Source organism: Anoplopoma fimbria, chromosome 24 (assembly GCF_027596085.1).
Source record: "Anoplopoma fimbria isolate UVic2021 breed Golden Eagle Sablefish chromosome 24, Afim_UVic_2022, whole genome shotgun sequence".
Taxonomy (NCBI): domain Eukaryota; kingdom Metazoa; phylum Chordata; class Actinopteri; order Perciformes; family Anoplopomatidae; genus Anoplopoma; species Anoplopoma fimbria.
Genome location: NC_072472.1, coordinates 15,411,861 through 15,433,023, shown reverse-complemented (window position 1 = coordinate 15,433,023; position 21,163 = coordinate 15,411,861). Strand labels below are relative to the sequence as shown.

Sequence of the window (21,163 nt, the reverse complement as noted above, 5' to 3'; positions counted from 1 at the left end):
AGCAGTATGCAAAGGTTCTTTATCTGGGCTGCTTCACTGTATGTGAAAAAGCACTGAGAAGACAATCTGCAGTCATACCTGTAGACTTTGATCCTGACTGTCTGTGTCACTGGAATAGGCTTATCTGACTATTTCACATAACCAGCTCTGCACATTTAGATCTCCTGCAGGTATATGACCATGTAAGCTGTCATGCAAACCACAGTCCTTAAGCATGAAATGCATTTTTATTGAGCTCATACTAAAGGCACTTCCTGAGTTTTCAGTTGCGTCATCCAGTGCGTTGATGAAACGTGTGTTTCATCAAGTTAATTACAGAGTAATAGTTTCCATGTAGAGGGCCAGTCAGTGTGTGTGTGTGTGTGTGTGTGTGTGTGTGTGTGTGTGTGTGTGTGTGTGTGTTCAAGCTAGGTCAGAGCACAGGGATTTTCCTCAGTGAGAGCAGGAGTGTATTTTTAGGTGGGGGAACAGGGATGGATGGATGGACAGAGGCAGCTGGGGTGGAGGGCAGCAGCAGCGGGAACAACTCTCTCATGACTCAGAGTTGGTTTAATATTACACCGTGGGTCAATTATTTCAATATTGCCTCTCAGTACCAACACCTTTTACCACAAACCTCCCTGTAAATAGATTCGAACAATGTGCTACTACTTATTTTCTGCTTTTCATGTAGACTTTTGTATTGTAACACCGTAACACATAATAGTCATTTCCAGCTCTCCCTGCCGATAGCCACTACACTGACCTCCAGCTCTGGGGTCTATTTATTCAAATAATCCCTCGTTATAGTGCACTAAAAGCACTTGCAGTAACTATGTGGAGTGATGAAAAAAACAGCAATTACTTATAGATGGTAAAAAAAGACAAAGAGAGGCAGAGAAAGAAAGAGGTAAAACTTCAGAGAGACTAACAGGTGAGAACACATGCATCGTGATGACGAGACGGACCCACGCAGTTAAACTGTGTAGGCTGTCAGAGAGACAGACGGTTTCTAACAATAACCACAACATATGTTGATTATAAATAGAGAACAGCATAAGGCTGCGTAGCTGAAACTTCTCTCCCCCTTCATTCCGGCCCTCCACACAGCAAATGGTTTTTCCCCACTCTGCTGCTTTCAACATGACCTCAGAGGAGGGAGGCCTGCAGGAGTGAAGGAGCTCTCTTGAATATGGACAGTGTGTCCCCTGTTGGTCATATTGTGCAATATCACCCTCTGATTAGCTTTAATTCAAATACAGGAATACTGTGCATCTCTGTGGTGTACACTGTAATTTACTGGCTTTTCTGAAACATTAGCGAGACTATTTAACTGTTTCCACTGGCCAGACTGTGCCACTCTACTTCTTAAAACACAGGTGAATAGCTATATGCTCTGTACCGTTCTATATGTTTGAGCTTCAAAAATGTTTTGCTTTCATTTGAACACTACCTACAGATAATACTGAAAATACTAGATTATTTATGAGAATTAAATTACAGTTTTATATGCCAGCATCAAAGCAGAATCCCACCAGAATGAGCCTTTAGTTTAATAATTAGCACATACAACATGAACCAAGGTTACAAAAACTTCAATGGTGTTAACATTTTATAGGCAGCCAAGATACTACTTCTAAAGAATTTACGTATTTTTTTTTAGCTTGTAATTCAAAAGGAAATGTTTAGGTTGGGGACATTTATTACTGTCTGGTTTAATTGAACAACAAGCTATACGTGATTTTAAAATGAATTCCTCCTTATATTTGGGTCAGATGAAGGACGACATTTCTTTACTTAAGTCAAGACACTAAATGGCAGAAAATTCTGTGCGATTCGAAAGTTTGTCCTGCTTGATTTACAGAACAGGGAGTTTAAAAAGTCTGAAATGATCAGGAAACCACAAACAGGCGTGTGTCACAAGTGGAATGAGACCTACAGTAATTCTTAGAAATATTTCACCTGGCTCAATTTCACTGACAAGCAAGCAGCATGTAGTAGCATGAATATTATGCAATGAAGAGCAATAGGGTGGTAACATTTGGTCTCACTTGTCCATCTTGATTTTATTTTCTCTTTTAGGTGGCCTTAATTTCTGCTGAGATATACAATTGATGGGAAATATAACACCCAGGCAGTGCAATATTAGAATAAAAAGCCGGTCAACACCCAGAACTATTGATTTGATGTCTTTTGATTGGCCCCCAGCCTTCTAGTCAGAAGTTTCATGCTATAAAAACTAGTGTAAATGGTGCCTAAAGGTCAGGGACATGACCTTTGAGGAAGCAATACAGTTCATGGTGCGTGTGTGAGTATCTTCATCAGGGAATATGAAAGGAGTCTTTGATCCATTGGTCTCTGGAGTTGCTGCTAGGTAGAGGCAAGGACAAGGAGGAGGAGGAGGAGGAGGACAGAGGCTGTGAGACAACCCCTGTCTCCTCATCATCTTCATCCTCCTCCTCAGATGATCCATTATCAGCAGTGAGGGAGGCCTGAGACAGAAGCGAATAGCCCTTATATTCCTGGATGGCCTCGTTGAGAGACCACAGCTGGCACAGCAGAGACATGTCGAGCTGACGCAGGCCCACCTGTTACACAAAAACACAAAATATGTCCCGGCAGTCAAATATTGTACAAAAAATGAGGAACTTTCATTTTCACCTTTTTACCACATAAATAGTTTTAAAATATATTCTTCTTTATCTCCATTACTTTTGAGTGTTTTACATCCTTGGGAAAAGCCAGAGAGTTAAGCTTTAGTTAAGATTATTTTGTCAAAATTATTTATAATCATAAGTGTCAGTTTGTGTGAAGCAAAACAGGTCAATTGCACAGGAGGTTTTCTTTGCACAGAACACTGAATGTGTGTGCTATTAACACCTTACCATCTCTTTCCGCAGCAGAGCCAGAGCAGCGTCCAGTCCACCCGCTTTGGCGTGACCGCGCGGCACGTCTCCGCCGCCCCGGCTGATGTCGGCCTGGATGCGCGCTCTCTTGCTGTGCACCTTCTCGATGTCCCGCCACGAGCCGCCGCTGGAGTTAAGGATCCCGCTCAGGCCTTTGGGCAGCGGCGGCAGACCCTCCACCGAGCCGACCGAGTCCGCCGCCGCCGCCGCCGCGCCGCACCGACTCCCGTTCATCGCGACGCCGCACAGCTGACTCTGCAGGAGGCGCAACGCCACCGTTTCCGCATTCAGGACAGAGCGCTCTCAGATGCGCATACAGTCCAATGCGGTCTCACCATCACCTAAAGGTGCTATCTTCCTCTCTCCGAGGTCTTGGAAACAGGCTTTTTTAAAAGCAAATCAAGTCAATGCATCCCTGTTTTTTTGGCGGCTACGGTAAAAGGCACCGCATGAGAAGTTAATGTCAGGCTTCCAGTTCCTGGCTTTGTTTTGTTTCCTCTCCTTTGTGTGGGAGAGTTCACCGACACAGTCAGCCCCCCAAAAAGGCTCCTCCCGGCCGTGGACGCGCCACGCCCCGCTGTAGTGTGTTTTTTGGGGAAAAGGGAGACTGACTGTGGGTGTATTGTTTGATTCCTATCGTTTAGACACAACACAACAAGTACACTAAAGCTGTTTAACACTTCAATCACGAACAAGACCATGATTGGTCAGACAGGTCAATTATTTTTTTTTTTTTTTTAAATAAATGTGTCAATCACTTAATTTCTAGTGTCATAGTTGCAACTTCTGTTGGAACAAAGGTGCATACCGTTAAATATGTCTGCAGATGTAACTGTAATTCACGCGACACATTTTTAAACAGCAATGCAATTTACATGTTTATTGGTACTTAAATGCTACTTGTTTAAATACAGCGTTTTCCAATTAAACTTTGCAGCATCGTGGTTTGCATTTAGCGCCCTCTTGTGGAAAGAAACAAACTGCAGAATTAGAAAAACTCTTGAACAACACTGAAGCTGGCTTTTATCTACTATGAAGTGCTTTCTATTGATGAACAGTGCACAGTTTATTTGCTCTAGATGGTTTTAATGAATGAAGAACTATGACTTTGACTCCTGAATGTCGCCAATTTCATCCGAGCATCACATGACCATCATCATCATCATCATCACCATCATGTATCAAATATATTTACAATAAAAACCTCAGAACTGCCCGCACACATTGACAATCTTTGCATCACCAGAGCTTCAGAGACTCTCCTTCTGAATCCAGAACAAACAGTAAATAGAGAAATGCATCTCTTATCAGAGGACTGGTGTTTTTAACAATACACTAACAGTCTTTACATTTTAATTGATGACTTTCAGTCTAGTATTATGTTGTACATCAGCACAGACACTGTTGCATGTGCTGATAAACAATTATACAGACATTCTGGCACTGGAGTTTTAGCTTTTGTTTGAATTTGCAACCCAACACCATTTTTGAAACTACTGAACAACCAATCAGAAAACTGATGTTGTAATATGGATTAATCAAAGCCAGTAGACTATGGAAATAAGTTAGCAGTGTTTTACTGTATACTGTTTTTTTTTTTATGTTTTAATGGCCAGATGGTTTTAAATTCATACCAATGACTAATGTGCATTTAGACATGTTCGGTTCCTGCATTATATCATAACTTACAAATTGACAAAAACAGTCAAATGTTCAAACCTTTGTACTTAAACATTTTAGGAAACAATGTAACATGATATTTCTGCCAGCCATATAGTTTTGCTAACTCAAGAGCATCTTGTGAACTTATGACATTTAATCTTATTTCAAGTGCTTTTGCTGACCAATTATAAATTCAGTTCTATGCAAGGAGTCAGTAAGGGAGAGATGCTGCGAAGCAGCAAACCAGAGTCAGTATTCAAGGACAGAGGCAAGAACAAACAACGCTCCAGGGTTTCAACCTTTTCCATGACGGTTACTGGCTGAGCTCCTTGAGGCTGCGCAGCGAGTTGGCACAGCTGGTGATAAGGCTGCAGAGCTGGATACTTGATTCCAGGGAGGCCGAACTCTGTAGCTGGTTAGTGGCCCACCGAAGTTTGATTAGAACAGCCTCCTCAGCTTCTTGCAACATAGGTTGGATGGTGGCGCTCTGTGGAATAACTGGGGGGCGAGTAGGTGCCAGGACCGGGGCGGGGGCAGGAGCTGAAGGAGAAGGGACAGCAGGCAGAGGCAGGAGAGCTCTTCCCCCTGCGGCAGCCCCCTCACAGTGCTCCGGTCTGGGCAGAGCAACTGACACACTTGCCTGACTGCTGCTGCTGGGGCCTCCGTTGAGTTCTGGGGCCTGGGACGGCGCAGTGGACTGGGCTGCAAGCTGTCTCTCTCTCACTTGGGACAACGCTGCCTGTGCATTCAGAGCTGAGGGGAGTAGAGAAAAGGGAGACAGGGAGAGATGGGAAGAAGCACAAATAGTATTTACAAAAGGGCTCAGAGCAAGAAGAGCAGCCATGTAGGAATGAGACAGTGGGTTTACTTATTACTCATGTGCATTCAATATGAGTGTGTGTACCAGGATTGTCCTTGTCAACATCCGAGTCCAGCTCCTGACATGAGACACAGTAGTTTTTATGCTGTTTGTCCTGGAGAAGAATTGTCTGGAAACACAAAACAAACGTATTTCAACAATCATGATAGACAACTCCATCTTTTCTACATTACTGAAACTACCACAATCACTAACGCAGCATACAGGTTCACTTCACTCACCCCACACACGTCACAGCACTCTCCCAGCATCCTGTATCCTTTGAGCAGGTAGTCTCCCATCAGCTTGCTGATTTTGTCTTGTCGCTCCCTTCGAGCCTGTATCACCTTCATCTCTGCCTCTGTTGGAGGCTCCCACTCAAAGTCCTTGTCGTCTGGTGTCAGTGACAAAGTGTTGAATAATTCAACTGTACTCACACAATTCAGAGATTTGAGCTGTAATAACACACATATATATATAGATAGAAGCAGTCCTTTGCACTGCTGTAACAAGGGTGTGTATAAGTTGTCTGTCTGTGTTAGCCCTTTGCTAAATTAATTCATTTGACTTAACTAGACTTTTGCACTTATTAGAATATGTAGATGTATGGTTGTGTTGTTTTAAACATGACTAGCATTGCCGCAGTGCTCTGCTAGGAAATGATGATAAGCTAGCTAGCAAACCAGCCCGGCTAACGTCAGCTAACGGTTATCTACACGGTGCTGACGCTTTTAGGACAAATACAATTATACACGGCAATCAATGACGACACACGCGACTACATGCTTATTTGTCAATAACACGGGTTGATGAGATAAATGTCAAAGTTCGCTTGCTTATAAGATCATAACTTCACAAACCTCCATTCAGAGCCATGTTGCTTCAGTGCTACACGTTCTACGTGATGACGTCAGAGTCACCGAGTTTCTTCTTCTCTTTCGAGGTTTTACGTCAGTTAGCCCACTTAACGTTGCACTACTGCCCCCTCCTGGAGTCTCCCTCAGGATGCATTTTTTTTAATTTTTCTTGGTCTCTAATTGCGTTTACTTAATTGAATGTCTTTAATAATCATTTATAATGTCTTAGCCGAAGTGATACTTAATTCAATCCCAGCTTTTATTACTATTATGACAGCCAAAGAGATGTATGTTTATAGAAACACATGCTTGTAAATATCACAAACTAACTACGTATTATTAAATATATTTTTAATTAGTTTTTGGGGAGTTGGACTACAGTATTTCCTTTCCAAATATCTGCTTTATTTTCAAAATAAAACCTATGAAGTCATAGCTCATACATGTAAAAATAAGCTGACGACAACAAAGTCTGGGTTCATTAATGAAAAATCTTTCATAACCATGTTTTTCTCATTCTGGATGTTTTTGATTATGAGTAATTTATAGAATATAAATTCTGAATACATCTTATTTCTGGACTTAAAAAACATCTGATATGACAGAAGATGTATACATTACAATATATTGGTTATGAATAAGTAGTTTAACAGTACTGTATATTTTAACTTTAAAAAGTTAGAATTTAACTTAATTGTGCTTTAAATTGCACAATTAATTACGATTTATATATTTTGGAGGCAGAAATTGTAGATATTCTATTGAAATATTATACAACCCTTAAAAGATTAATGCGTATGATAAATAATTGACTATTAGCTAACACATGGACACACTCAGAAAATCCTATTTCTACTGCTATATTAATAGTGCACCTTATGTCTAAGGCTTGTGATTTGTATTAGTATAGATTCACAATAGACAGTTGATATAAGGCAAAAAGTGTCCTTTAATAAAGAGGTTGGGGTAATAGGAATGCAGTCAAACCACTAGTTCATCCTTAATCTCTCCGCATGAAGTCACATGTAGCTGAGCGCTTTAAGGTAAACTGTTAGATGCACTTGCCATGGAGGAAAGCTGAAAACAGAATAAGATAAAAATAGAAGTTGACAGTAGGCAGAGTGTTCCCTACCCAGTGAGCACACCAAGTCTCTGCAAATAGCCTATACACAAATACAAAGAATAAGAAAAGAGCTTGATTTTAAGATATGCCATATCTATATAAATAACAAGGTTAAGTACCCAAAAATATACTGGGACAATTTATAGACTGTAATGTAGTGGAAAACTAAATAAACTGTATAAATAATTGTGTGTGTGTGTGTGTGTGTGTGTGTGTGTGTGTGTGTGTGTGTGTGTGTGTGTGTGTGTGTGTGTGTGTGTGTGTGTGTGTGTGTGTGTGTGTGTGTGTGTGTGTGTGTGTGTGAGACTCACTGTACCCTATAATTTATCTATAGGTTTCTCAAATTGCCTATGCTTCCTATTTTGTGTCACCATAACAACTTATACACTTGACAAGTGTAACATATTATAACAAATTGCACCATAATTATAAAATGTTATACTGCATTTTGTGGGTCAAGTGGATGAGACACTGACATCCTACTAGATAAATGTGTTGTAATTTGACCTCCAAACAAAAAAAATCAAATCACCCTTAAATCAGCAGAGGCAGAAACATAAACAAAACCTACACTCGTTTTTACAATCATTTTATTGTAACATGGGTTATTTGATTTGACATCAAAATCATTATTTGATACATTTCACACAAAGAAAAGTGCCATTCAAAATAACATGTGAGTTAACCACTGTAGTCCAGAGCACAGTGGCTTCTACAAGTTCCCATTTTCCTCCACTTCTCCTCTGAAGTAAGGTGAAAGGATTTAAATTTGTTTGCGTTCTAAAGAAGTCTTTGGTCTCTAAATATTGGATACTATTTTACATAATACTTCTTCTAAAACTAACTGACATAACTTAAACAAGAAAAACAAGAAAAACAAAATCTGTGAGGGGATTGTTACATCTGTACGTTTGGTGTTTCGAAAAAGGGAATTCTATTCAGTTGCTTGATTATTGTTATATGAGTTAATATCACCAGTTGCAACCTTCTTCCTCTTTGTTTTGTGTCACTTCCCCTTGTTGCCTTCCTGTCTTTCTGTGGGTTTCTTCTCAACCTCCAGGGTAACATCCTCTCTGGGAAGAAGTAATCACAAAGAGAAGTTCAAAACACATATACTATGTGGGCAAAAATAACACAATCAATACCTGAACACTTACCATAACATAAAACATTACATATTAAATTACCATATGGATGATCACTGAACTGCATTTATTGTGGCCTGCTATAAAATGAAATTTACTTTTTAAATAAAATAAAATAAATCTCAATCATTTATTTTTAATGCCTTGGGATTTTTAATATAATTGCTGCTTTTTATTGTGTTAGTTTGACAGACAATTACAACTACTGATAAAAACTGATCCTAATGTATAAACATGCATAAACACACATGTGCACACACAGAAAATAGAGCAGGGAAAAATATATATTCAGGGTTGTGTAAATATGCACTTAAATTGAACTGTACTGTATATTATCCTCACCTTGACTATGGGGGAGTTTTCTTTAAAGACACTGTAATAGAAAAAAATATTAAAAGAACAATTTAATAAAATAATTCCTGAAAGAAATGTCAAATGTCACCTCAATTGTTCTCCTTTCTTGGGAATTTAAATCTCAGCAATATGATTTCTAGGCGATATCACCCAAAAATATGATTGAAAATGGATTTGGTACTTACGCTGATGTTCAGCCTTTACTCTGCTCAGTTTGAAAATCAGGTTGATGTGAAAGGAAGAAAATAGTAGGATGAGAAGATGAAAAAAAGAAAAGTCAGCAAATGCACTGGTATCAACAGGATGATATTTGTTTTTCTGTGTGAGTTAATAAAAAAATACCTTCAGGTTTGGGGTGCATCAGCTGCAACGCAAGCTCCACTGTGACATCACTGCAGAGAAAACCAACCAATCAGAAGAATGCAGGTGATTCACGATCACTTGCTGCATGGGCTTTCATATTACTTTAAATAAACCTTACTCACCTAGAAGTGAGGCCGCCCAGCAGGCTACATAAAGACAAGAGAGAGTTAATTCTAGTTCATTTCATTCTTTTTTCCCCAGACATTTCTATGCACTAAAAATATTTAAACAGGATTAGACACTCACCCTCCTCCGGCCACCATGAGGTTAATTTTAATCTTGTAGGAAACCAGGATCCCCAACACGTCTTTTTCAACACCTGGCCGCAGCCTACGGAGAATTAAAACAAGGATTTGTGGGATTAGAAGGTTTGATTCAGTTAAGTGTTTTTTTAAAAACTATTATAAGTCAGGGCACGGAGTGACATGCCAGAAAAGTTACATGAAGCACATGTAAATCCTGCTGTAGTCCCATCTGCTCCATTTGTGCACTTACACGGTGGTGGAGGCCAAGTTGGTGTCCTCATCCTTCAGCCGTCCGTCCAGTGACAGCCCCCGTTTTTCCTTGTTTTCAGACAGCACGGGGGTGATGCTCAGGGTGTTCTCGTAGGTGCCGTTGGGCTCCACTGTCTCTCTGTGGAGGATTTAAACACAAACAAACTCATACATAAAGACACCAAACTGCCAGCTTCTGTAAAACTTGATGTCTGCAGTGGTTCCATGTTTTTCTGTCCACCTACCCAAACTCTTTGTTGAAAACAGACTTGCTGTATTTGTCTGCAGAGTAGAGGACGATGTCTGTGGTTTGTTCCACTGAAGAAGGAGAAAGGAAACGGATTATTATGTCGTGCTCTCAGTAGCAGTCATATTAAATCTGTATAAATAGGCTTCTGTTAGCAGAGGTACTCACCAGAGATGTTGAATTTCTTCACTGTTTTGTTAGACTCGTTGTTGATTTTGATTTTGATTGGGATTGCTTCACCGTGGAAGTAGAGCTGTGGTCGAAACCAGAAAAACAACCAGTTAATAGTGGGGAATGGTGGTATAGTGGGGAAAACATAGTCTGCATTCAAACTCACACTGAAAGCATTAACAAACATTTGAAGAGCCGACAACACTTTAAACAATAGTTTTTTGGTACTGTACATCTTTCTCCAAAGAAGCCTCCAGGTGAACAGGCTTGTCGGACATCATGAAGCCCTTGCAGATATCAGCCTTGGGCCCGGCGCCCACCTGAGAGGGGGCATACTGGATTTTACGAATGATAAGGCGAGCGGTGTCCCTGTGGGGCAGAACAGGACAGAAGGAGAGAAAATGTTAATCAGGCAGAATAGTACCGCAAACAGTTGGAAGATGATTCAATACAAACAGATGGTGACAATGACAGAATGAAAGCATACTCACTTCTTGTCAATCGTCTCATCAGCGTTGCATCTGTCCATGGCGAGGAACGTCTTGACCTCAAAGTCTACTCCACAAGCCTGCAAAGCAAATGTAAAACGTTAGTAACCATGACAACCAGCATGACTGATACATACTGGACATCTATCTATGGAGAGGTGAATGGTGTTTGCAGATTAGCATGAGGTTTACCTTCCCCTTGTCATCGGGTCCAGGCTGCAGAGAGACGGAGCACGGCAGGTTGGTGGGAATCTAGAGAGACAAAGAAGAAGAGTTCTCTTTATCTGTTTATACAAAGAATGAAGAAAATATTCAGAGATTGCAGCCAGAAAAGTTAAAACGTATCATTTATAGGAGTTCCGACTCATTCGTCAACCTTTTCTGGCCAATTCCAAAATTGTCAAGGGAAATTTAGGATGGCATAATGTTTTATTTGATTTATTATGCTCTAATATTATTATATAGAAACAAATTGAATTCCCTATTGGACTAATAATTCATCAAATAAGCAGTTTAAGTTATCTGCCACAACTCTTTTTGCGCATTAAGCAACTCAACAAGTTTGAGCATTCATAAAATGAAATTACTTTCTTAACAGTCAGTGTTCATAATAAGATGTGTCCATGAATCATTTTGTAAAATATACATTTAATTTCATCAGGCTGCGGTCACACTTATATCTTGGCTACATGTTATACCTCAAAACTGAAAGGGTATGAGTTGTCTCCAGTCTTCTTTATCAGGGTGTTGTGCATTTCGGTCAGAGTGGGCTTGTGGCTCTCTGGGTAGATTTGGACATGCTGGATCCAGATGTCTTTCCTGAAGCACAGGCCCATCACATCCAGGTCGTCACTACCGTACCGGAATGCACATGCCAGCTGCACAAACACTGTTGACACATAATTCATTATTTCATTCGATCACTTGCATCTCCATGACTCAATTCTCCAAGTTTTTGTCTTTAAAGACTTTGAAAATTGAACTTTTTTTTTTATGATGTTACCTTTCCTCTCTCCAAAATCAGCTGTGTCCAGCTTTACAACACCATCTGTGAAGTTGAGAGTACAGATGATATTATATTTATCAGCCTATCTACGAAGCGGTACACACACACACACACACACACACACACACACACACACACACACACACACACACACACACACACACACACACACACACACACACACACACACACACACACACACACACACACACACACACACACACACACACACACACACAAACACACACACAGGCATTGAAGACAGAACTTACCAACTTGGTCCACTTTAGTCACGTGGTCCACATAGTCTCTCTTCCCCAGGCACAGGGTCAGCTGTCAGACAGAAGGAAGGGAAACAGTTGAGTGTTTCATTTTTCATTAGGGAAATTTTTTTTTAAGTCACAACATAAATGAAAACGGGTGAAGAACTCCAACTTAACAAGTTTCACTTACCCCTCCACCTTTGCTGGTCTTCTTAAAAACCCTGTGAAAGAAATGAAGAGAAACACCACTTTAACATCTTGTTTGTTTGCCATTATTGTCATTATTATTATTATTATTATTATTTGACTATTTCTTATTCCTGAAATGTTGACTGTAGTCTAAGAACTTTAGACTTGTAATAGAATAGTCAACATAGTAAGCAGCTTGTGATTGTAACAGAGTTATTTTCTTGATTGACCAGATAATAAATTAATTAGTTTGAGACTCTGAAGGAAACGTAGGTTCCTTTGCGAGCAGCAGAAGGGCCAGTAATCCCTTATTCCCTTTTATCCAGTTAGGAACAGCTAAGTGTGGAGCAGCTTTACCTCATCGTGCCCTGATTGAAAGGCTGGCCCAGGTGAGGGAGTTACCAATGGTGTAGCAGGGTTCCTAAATAGCTGATTACCTGTGTTGCTGTCTGGGACCACATTTGAACCAACGCATCAACTGACTAATCCTTTACAAACCTTAGATAAATCCTTTAAAATGATTTGCCAATTCTATAGGGGTTACCTGACCCGGGTCAAAGTCTGCAACTCAGGTTTTAATGTCAGGGTTTCAGGTCTTTTAGCCAAAAGGACCCATCTCTCCAAAAATAATAATTTTAAGTACTGTTTTTTGGAATTTATAATGTGAATATCTAGTATAACATTATGAAGAGGTCTTTATCTTTTCTTTAGCTTTGATTTTTCAGTTTCTTTAAGCAGGTAAAGTTGAAGTGATACGATTACCTCAGGGGGGCAGAAAGCAAATAACAAAAGGAAAACAACACTTACTTTGCCATCTCTGCAAGTGTTCTGTTGGAAGGAAAGAAAAAAAAAGGGACTTTAGGTTATGAAGAGGTCACAGTATGACTGAGAGGTCAGATGATAATGTCATTAAGACATTGATCCTTCATCGACTGTCTGTACTGACAAGATTTAATGTTTTGTTTTGAGGGTACAGAAGGTTAATCCTTTGCGATAAGATTACACCATCAGTGTAAGGGCTACGACGGCACATGATTATGTCACAACGTGTTCCCCTCAAACGTACCAGCGGTGCCAAAGCTGTCGCTTGTTTGGACTATTCAAGGACAGTCAAATGGATAAAACCCCTTTCAGTACCTTGCTGAAGTATTCCTGGACTTAATTGGACGCTAATTTTAGCTTTCTATAGCCTTGTAATAAGGATTATGACAGAATCATCTACTGTTTGGAGGCTGTCTTATATCCTTGCAAGTTTTACTTAATGTTTACTGTTACTATCATGAAAAACTTGGTAACTTGGAACTTGGTAAGGAGAAGCATAATTGGTTATTTTCCAGTACATTTGCTTGTCCTGCCTCATCAATAAGCCTAATAGACTTTTGAAAACTGTGCAGGACAAACACAGAGATTGCTGTGTTGTGTACAGTCATTGTATGGAGACTGAAGAGACTGGACGGAGTAATTTCCAATCCAAACCAACCAAGTGGATTCAGGAAAAAAAGGCCTCATGTGCATTTCAACAACATGAAGAGGTAGAGCACAGGGTGCATCGCTCATTTCTAACTGTTGTGAAATGTCCAGAAAATTCTCACCTGTGACTGCTGCAGCCAGCTCAAATGAACTAAATAATTTCTTTGTTAAAATACACTTTTAAAAAATATTTCACTTAAAACTTAACCCTTCATTTCAATGGTCATATACATACAGATACATGCAATTTGACTCATGCATTTAACCCATCCTAAGCATTTAGGATGGGTTAAAAGTGCCCGAGGAGTAACTTGTGGTTCAGTGTTTCGCTCTAGGATACTTCCACATGCAGACAGTAGGAAGCTTGATCGACTGCCGATCTTCTGATTACCTGGCCACCACTTTAATCACTGAGCTACCACTGCTACAGCCGCCTTACAGCTGGTTGTTAACTACAGATAATCTAAGCGTCTTGTATCCGTATTTCAAATAGTGATTTTATATCACTCCAATTGACATCAGGAGACACTAGGTGCTCAGCTTCAGGGTTTCAGTGCTGTACTGTCTAGAAGAATTCTGGGAGATCGGCATATTAACACGCAAACCAACCATCAACCATTTAGGCTGCTTTAATACTCCATTTGCCGTACTATGAAACCCTATGGCAGCCTGCTATGTGACACTAACATTTAGCAAAACAACCTATCTTTCTCATCAACATTTATCTGTTGTAGAAACTCTGCCCAACTCCCATTTAGAGAAACTGTACGCTGTCAAATGGCCTATAAAAGACAGTGGGATACAATTAGGATGAGTAAAACAACATTTTCAAAGAGGTAAATATAACTCAGTCTTAAGTGGGTTGAGTTTCTTGCACAACCACACGTTATCTTTCAAGAATGAGCCCATGTCATTTTTTTCTTATAAGTGTATTCTATGAAAAGTGTAAATTTATGCTGCAAATAGACTAAATGCAACACCTGTATGTCATAAGTATCACCGTTATATTCATCCATCAGCCCATCCATCCATCCATCCATTAAGATAAAGTCTTACCTCTTCTCAGTTGCCTGGGAGCTTGGTAAAGTGTGTCAGGGTAAGTGGAGAGTGTTGTCTGCAACAGTTGATCTGCCTTTTTATACGTGCAGCCTCTCACTGAGCATCATTTGGGCTTAACTTGTCCATTATTGCTGTCGATGCTTGCTTCATAATCCAGTTAAGCAATCAGCGGATAGCTTTTTTTTGGATTACAAAGGGTTTGATAAAACAGCCAGTTAAATCACAGGGACAAACATAAAAAGACATATTCGCCACGTGGCCGAGGTAGTAGTTAGGCTGATAATCCCATCTGCACCTCCACAAACAAAGCAATCGGGGCTCCTTTAATTTGGAATAAATCAGGGTCACAAAGTTTAAGGCCTGTTCAAATCAGGGTTAACGTCTGTCAGAGTGATTATGGACGTGTCAGGGCGTGAGGTTTGCTGCTGGATACGTTGTTACTTGTATTTAATAATAACCTTTAGAGCATCTACTGCAAGCTCAATCTATCAGTGAGCTGCACCTGTTTTAAACAATGGGCCATGCAATGGGTCAACCATCGAAAGAAACTGCCCTTATTGATTTTGCTTATTATATATATTTTTTTATGAAAGCTCACAGACAAAAAGGTTAAACTACATTAGCAGACTAACAACACAATTCTCCATCCAATTAATGAGAATAGAATGTGTATTTGACCAAAAATGTCAATAGTAAACAAAAGCTTTTGCTTTAACTCTTAATTCCAATTAAAATTGTTTTATATTGTAAAACAAAGGGTAAAGAGTACAAATAAAAGGTTTTTGATATTTTTAGGTCTTTGTGGAGCAGTGTGGAGATTATCAGTATTCCCGTCTGATCTCAGCAGATTAACGGCTCCTAGTCTTATTATGGTGTGGATGATGGAAGCATCGACGGCAACGTCACAGTAAGCTGTCTTATTCAACAGTGTCTCATGAACGTGTCAGAGATTATCCACAATCACCAGAAAAGTTCCCCCTTGACCTTTGAAACTCCACGGATTCTTCGACGGGTCCATTTTAACAAGCTCATGATCAATGTTCAAAGTTCAAACTGAATATTTTATTCAACTTTGATGATGTGAAAGATGAGGGCCAGTTTAAGGGGCCTGTTGACAATATAACGGTTCAGATTGGTGAATACCTTTGTAACACTGGCTCACACTGATTTTCGAGGTAATGCAGGTTCACTGATTGAATCCTTGTTTGGGTTATGGTAAAATGATTTTAAACACAGAACCAGCAGTGTGTCCTTTCTTTACTATGTTATTCAACATTCAACAAGAATGAATGACGAGTAAACACATCTTTACTACCATTATTTGAAGGCTTGTGGGCTCAGCGAGGACCATTAACAATATTTAAAAAAGATTATTTAATAAAATGTTGCATTTATTATTAAAATAGGAGTAAAGGGGGACAATGGGACAAAAGGTTTTAGTTGGAATCCAGCCAGCAGAGTGAACTCCAGGACCTCTAAGACACCCGTAAGGCAAGGGTCACAGTGTTGTAATGAACTGAGGTGTGAGTTCGCTCAAATGTGAGTTCGCTCTAAGTGTGATGTGGAAGCTATATAACCTGGTGGTGGACTTCCGCCGGGGAAAACACTGTCCTCCGGAACCAGTGAACATCCAGGGACAGGACATTGAGATTGTGCAATCTTATAAGTACCTGGGTGTTCACTTGAACAATAAACTGGACTGGACTAATCATTCAAAGGCACTCTATAAAAAGGGTCAGAGCAGACTGTATCTGCTGAGGAGACTGAGGTCTTTTGGAGTGCAGGGAGCACTCCTGAAGACCTTTTTCAACTCTGTGGTGGCATCAGCCATCTTTTATGCAGTGGTCTGCTGGAGCAGCAGCATCTCAGCAGCAGACAAGAAGAGACTCAACAAGCTTGTCAGGAAGGCCAGCAGTGTGCTGGGGTGTCCATTGGATACGGTGGAGGTGGTGGGAGACAGGAGGGTGATGGCCAAGCTGTCATCCCTGATGAACAACACCTCCCACCCCATGCAGGACACCCTGGCAGCTCTGTGCAGCTCCTTCAGCCACCGGCTGCTTCACCCCCGGTGTGTGAAGGAGAGGTACCGCAGGTCCTTCCTTCCTGCTGCTGTCAGGTTGCACAACCAACTCTGCTCCCAGCAGACCACATGACCACAGGACAATAATAACATAATAACATGACAATAGAAACCTGTGCAATACATTGCACATTGCACTGTGCAATAATGGTTAAAAAAGTTAAAAGTAGTTGAAATAGTTGTTGTTTTTTTCTCTGTCTGTAAATATAGTATTTCAGTTATTGTTGTTTTTTCTACTGTTTTTTTTATTGCTTATTTATAATACTTGTTTTTATTTATTTTTATTTTTCATTTTTTATTTTATTATTTTTTATTTTATTTTATTTTTATTTTTAGCTTGTCTTCTTCTGCTATGTCTCTTGTGTGCACTTTACTCTGCGCTGTTGTAAATCTGCAAATTTCCCCGCTGCGGGACTAATAAAGGATTATCTTATCTTATCTTATCTTATCTTATTCATTGCTCAGGTGGCTTTATTTATTTGGCAATTTCTTGCCTTAGGAAACATCATGCATAACCCCACCTATTCATGATCTGGTCAAGTTAAGACAAAACATTTATAATAGGCTCAGGTTTTATTGGAACGGGTCACATTCTTCCATACTAAGCACTGTTTTGTCTGCAGTGCGATTAGTTTCCTGGAAATAATGTGGCTTCCCTGGATGTCAGCCTTTTGGTCACCAAGCCAAACACATTGTGACAGTGTGATTCCCTCTGGGGAGGATCTCCCTGATGAACCCATGACCGACTGATGAACGCAAAAATTCAAAGAGACAAAGGTTGCAAATACTTTGGACTTTTGAATCCCTCATATCTAGAGTTGATTGTGATTGAAAATATTGTTGACATATCTACATCTTATTCAAAACATTTGTTTCAAATATACAGAATGAAATCAAAATAGTGGAAATACTGATAAAACTTGCTGTATTAGTTTGGATTGACTGAAACTGATATTAGGGGAGAGAATATGACCGAGAAAAAGAGGTGAATTGAGGAAGGATAACTAACTTGTACCTTAATGAAGAAACAGGCAGAGAGTCAGAGTGTGAGACTCTTTATACTTAATGTCTACTTAATGCAACTTACTTTATTCATTATCTTACTGAAAGAGCACACAGATATTGTGGTTCATTCAGAACAAAGGCCACCAGGTTGAATGCAGTGTGTGAACATGAATTCATTCTGATGTATGTCTTCATTCTTTGACAAAAGTTCTCCACTACTCTTTTTAAAAGTATACTATTTGGGAATTTCCTAAAAACTGTATGGACATTGTTAAAAATAATACTTCTCAATCATCTTGTATGACCCACAAGAAGTGTGTGTTGGTGTCTGTATCTACAGAGGCCCTGCTCTCTGCCTGTATTTTCTTATTTCTTATTTTGGTGTGTTCGGGACATTTCTAGTCATCAACCTTTGACTTTACTGCAGTATGTGATGCTGCATGTGTGGTACACATGGCTGTGTTCTGGCAACCGCGGTCAAGGGACGTGTCTTTGAGTCGAGGAGAGGAGGGGCCAACCTTGAACGTTGTGTATACCAACAATAAGAGACAATTCGTGCCTAGTACACTTAACACACTGATAAAGCCCCAGATTACTCCAATAGCTGTTATTCTAGGTTCATTATACCAAGTCAGGTTCTTTGTTTCTGCAGATCCACTTTAACCCAGAGTTACTTGTGTTTGTCTCGTACAAAGTTTGACATTTTAGTTCTCATATGGAATTAAAATGACATTTTAATATATTAATTTTAACCTAAACAAAGCATTATCAATCCAAAATGACACCGTCTTTTAACAACATTAACAGAATTTAATAAAAATAGATAACAAGTAGATATACATAGGCTACAGAGTGAAAGAAATGTCACTGTAGCATGTGACCAGAAAAGCCCAAATTGGCATTGCTCCCATGAGAGGTTTTATTAAGGACCAGCTTGGTGAACTCACATTAGGAGGCTGAGCCTTTTTTAAGACCACACACTAATATGTGTCTCATGCGGAGCGTCAGCCAAAGGGCACAGCCAGCATAAACAATAATTTAGGACTGAAAGAGATGAAATGATGCACACCAATAAGATGAGGTGCATTACATAAAGCTACAGTATAATATGAGATAATGTTCTGATGAAATGAGCCCATACATTCATAGCTGGTGAACAGAAACAAGATCAAGTCTACAGCCACTCTAGCAGCTCTGTGAAGCTATACTTGGGCTAAATGGTAACATTAGCCTGCTAACACACTCACTGCTGAATAGGAATCATAGACTGCAGATAGGAATGCACTGGACTTGACTTAATGGATTTGAGCATTGAGGGAGCAGCAGTCAGCAGGTCCACTCATGCAGAGCAGTTTACTTTAGATCTGCAAAGGGAAAGCAGATTCATAATAAACCAAAACATATTGTGGGATAATAAGGTAAATCAAGCATTAAAGAAGTAAAGAACTCAAAGGTATGTCACATAATGAGTGAAGTCAATGAAAGGAGAACACACACAGAAAGAGAGCATATAGCATCTTATTAAGTGAAAGTGATTTGCACCTGAGGGGTGTGGTTTCTTTGTGTTTGTTTTATTCTCCCTGCCTCGGGTTTGGTCATGTGATCTCTTTCTGGGGACTCAATCACAATGCAAAAATGTTGAGGCTAGAAAGGTAAATGTCTTACCACGTTCACCGTTTTAGTTTAGCATGTTGCCATACAAACATTGTTTAATCAACACTAAACACAAAGTACAGGTGAGGCTGACGGTTATATCATTAGTTCAGAGGATATTTGGTTATAAATAAAAATGGTGGTGTAAGAAGAAAAGTCAGGGAATCAACAAAGTAAACATGGTTCATCCTCTGGGGACATTACATTACATTACATTACATTACAGTCATTTAGCAGACGCTTTTATCCAAAGCGACTTACAGGAAGTGTATTCAACATAGGTATTCAAGAGAACTACTAGTCACCAGAAGTCATAAGTGCATCTCCTTTCTTAAACAAGCATCTTAAAGCATAAGCCAGAGCAAAAGTATAGTGGAGAGTCAAATTACTACGAAAACAATAATTGCAACAGACTAATACGAATATAATAAGTGCTACAAACTACTACGAATAGGATAAGTGCAGTAAACAAATACGAATTCAATAAGTGCAGCGAACTGATACGAATACAGTAAGTGCAACAACTAATACGAATGCAATAAGTGCTACGAGGAAGGCTCAGGGTAGTACTTCTTGAAGAGGTGAGTTTTCAGCCTGCGCCGAAAGATGGGCAGCGACTCTGCTGTCCTGACGTCAGTGGGGAGTTCATTCCACGTTCAGACCATGTTGGTAAAACATCAGTCTGGACCAAAATCAATTTATTGTTTTTTAATGCACTTTTATGCATCCATTTAAAATAAGATAGAAAACAGGTTCTGTCCTTGTAACATGTTTTTGGGTAATTTCATTTGGGCAAATTTGTTGCAAATTTACAGCACTTGTCTTGGTCTTGTAGTGGGCCCCTGTGTCTGTACCTTAATTATTTCAGTGTGTTCATATTCCCAATGTTGTTCTTAAAGGCCCTAAAAACATATTTTCTCAATCAGCATTTGAATCTGATGTAGTTGTTGTCCATCATATCAAACACAAAAGCAACAAACATCAAAAGCGTTTGACACTCTTAATAAACAAAATCTTAATAATGATTTAAAAGTTGATCTTAATGTGATTGCAGCTTATATAGTCATGTTTATTTAACGATATGCAGGGTTTGAAAATAAGATTTCAGGGGCTTTAATACCCCAAGCTGGATCACACAGAGTTGTTCTGGTCTCTAAGCACAATGATGAAGCTGTTTCATACTCTGCTGGGTCTGTGTTTGCTGGAAAGCTGGAGGAGACAGGTTATAAAGCACGGAGGGTGGGAGGTGGGTGTGGGCTTCTCAAAGGGGGACTTACAGTAAATCTTTGCTCCGAGGCCCCCTAACTGCACCATGATTGCTGTTTATGTCACTGGGTGATCTAGAGGTGGTGGCTTACAATAAAATGAGTGTATTGCGCCATCTAGTGGATCCAGTGAAATGAACCAATAGCTACTCTCATCTATCTTTCTCTTCTGGTCCGACCAGGGCTTCATACTGACTGTCTCTCTGTTTAGCAGTTACACATAACAAAAAGTCATCTTCAAGTTGACAAAACGGCAAGACAACTTATCCTACAGTAGTGTGAGGTGAGGCAGGGCAGTTATCCTCCTTAAATTTGAAAATTATAATATCATAATGAAAATGGAATGATATCCTCGTTTATATGGCTATTGCATTGCTGATAATAACAAGAGGGACATCTGTGCAGCTGTGGAGGGACTAACTTATTTCGGCTTTGACGTCAGGTGGGTGAAACACACCCCATCTTCCTGCTCCAGAGGAGGAGTGCGTCTGCTGAGGTGCGCACCGGACACTGCAGTGTAGGTTA

The 21,163-nt window shown here is 39.8% G+C and overlaps 3 protein-coding genes across 3 annotated transcripts; all 3 read right to left on the bottom strand.

Annotated features, from left to right (window-relative positions):
• Positions 1-1,499: 1,499 nt before the first annotated feature.
• On the bottom strand, positions 1,500-3,507 carry fam89b (family with sequence similarity 89 member B). Its single transcript, XM_054626252.1, has 2 exons — positions 2,865-3,507; positions 1,500-2,567 (listed from the first exon to the last, which is right to left on the bottom strand). The coding sequence occupies exons 1-2, from the start codon at positions 3,117-3,119 to the stop codon at positions 2,301-2,303; spliced, it is 522 nt and encodes a 173-aa protein (XP_054482227.1). The 5' UTR covers positions 3,120-3,507; the 3' UTR covers positions 1,500-2,300.
• A 228-nt stretch (positions 3,508-3,735) lies between these two features.
• On the bottom strand, positions 3,736-6,375 carry znrd2 (zinc ribbon domain containing 2). The gene is made up of 4 exons (XM_054626201.1): positions 6,267-6,375; positions 5,649-5,800; positions 5,452-5,536; positions 3,736-5,300 (listed from the first exon to the last, which is right to left on the bottom strand). Exons 1-4 carry the CDS (start codon positions 6,280-6,282, stop codon positions 4,861-4,863), a joined length of 693 nt encoding a protein of 230 aa, XP_054482176.1. The 5' UTR covers positions 6,283-6,375; the 3' UTR covers positions 3,736-4,860.
• Positions 6,376-8,392: 2,017 nt separating this feature from the next.
• Positions 8,393-12,468, bottom strand: arr3a (arrestin 3a, retinal (X-arrestin)). Its single transcript, XM_054626395.1, has 15 exons — positions 12,464-12,468; positions 12,108-12,138; positions 11,927-11,987; positions 11,652-11,696; positions 11,347-11,537; positions 10,841-10,900; positions 10,652-10,728; positions 10,394-10,529; positions 10,158-10,242; positions 9,988-10,060; positions 9,744-9,881; positions 9,495-9,578; positions 9,371-9,394; positions 9,228-9,277; positions 8,393-8,457 (listed from the first exon to the last, which is right to left on the bottom strand). Exons 1-15 carry the CDS (start codon positions 12,466-12,468, stop codon positions 8,393-8,395), a joined length of 1,125 nt encoding a protein of 374 aa, XP_054482370.1.
• Between the last annotated feature and the right edge of the window lie 8,695 nt (positions 12,469-21,163).

Excerpts from the sequence above, each read along its gene's own strand:
- arr3a (XM_054626395.1), bottom strand. Across the intron at positions 11,697-11,926 it reads GACTAAAGTGGACCAAGTTG|ATGGTGTTGTAAAGCTGGAC; the intron begins GTAAGTTCTGTC and ends TCAACTTCACAG. Across the intron at positions 9,579-9,743 it reads AACTTGGCCTCCACCACCGT|GCTGCGGCCAGGTGTTGAAA; the intron begins GTAAGTGCACAA and ends AATTCTCCGTAG.
- znrd2 (XM_054626201.1), bottom strand. Across the intron at positions 5,537-5,648 it reads AGTGCTGTGACGTGTGTGGG|ACAATTCTTCTCCAGGACAA; the intron begins GTGAGTGAAGTG and ends TTGTGTTTCCAG. Across the intron at positions 5,301-5,451 it reads TGTTGACAAGGACAATCCTG|CTCTGAATGCACAGGCAGCG; the intron begins GTACACACACTC and ends TACTCCCCTCAG.
- fam89b (XM_054626252.1), bottom strand. The coding sequence starts at position 3,119 with ATGAACGGGAGTCGGTGCGGCGCGGCGGCGGCGGCGGCGGACTCGGTC. Across the intron at positions 2,568-2,864 it reads CTCTGCTGCGGAAAGAGATG|GTGGGCCTGCGTCAGCTCGA; the intron begins GTAAGGTGTTAA and ends TTTGTGTAACAG.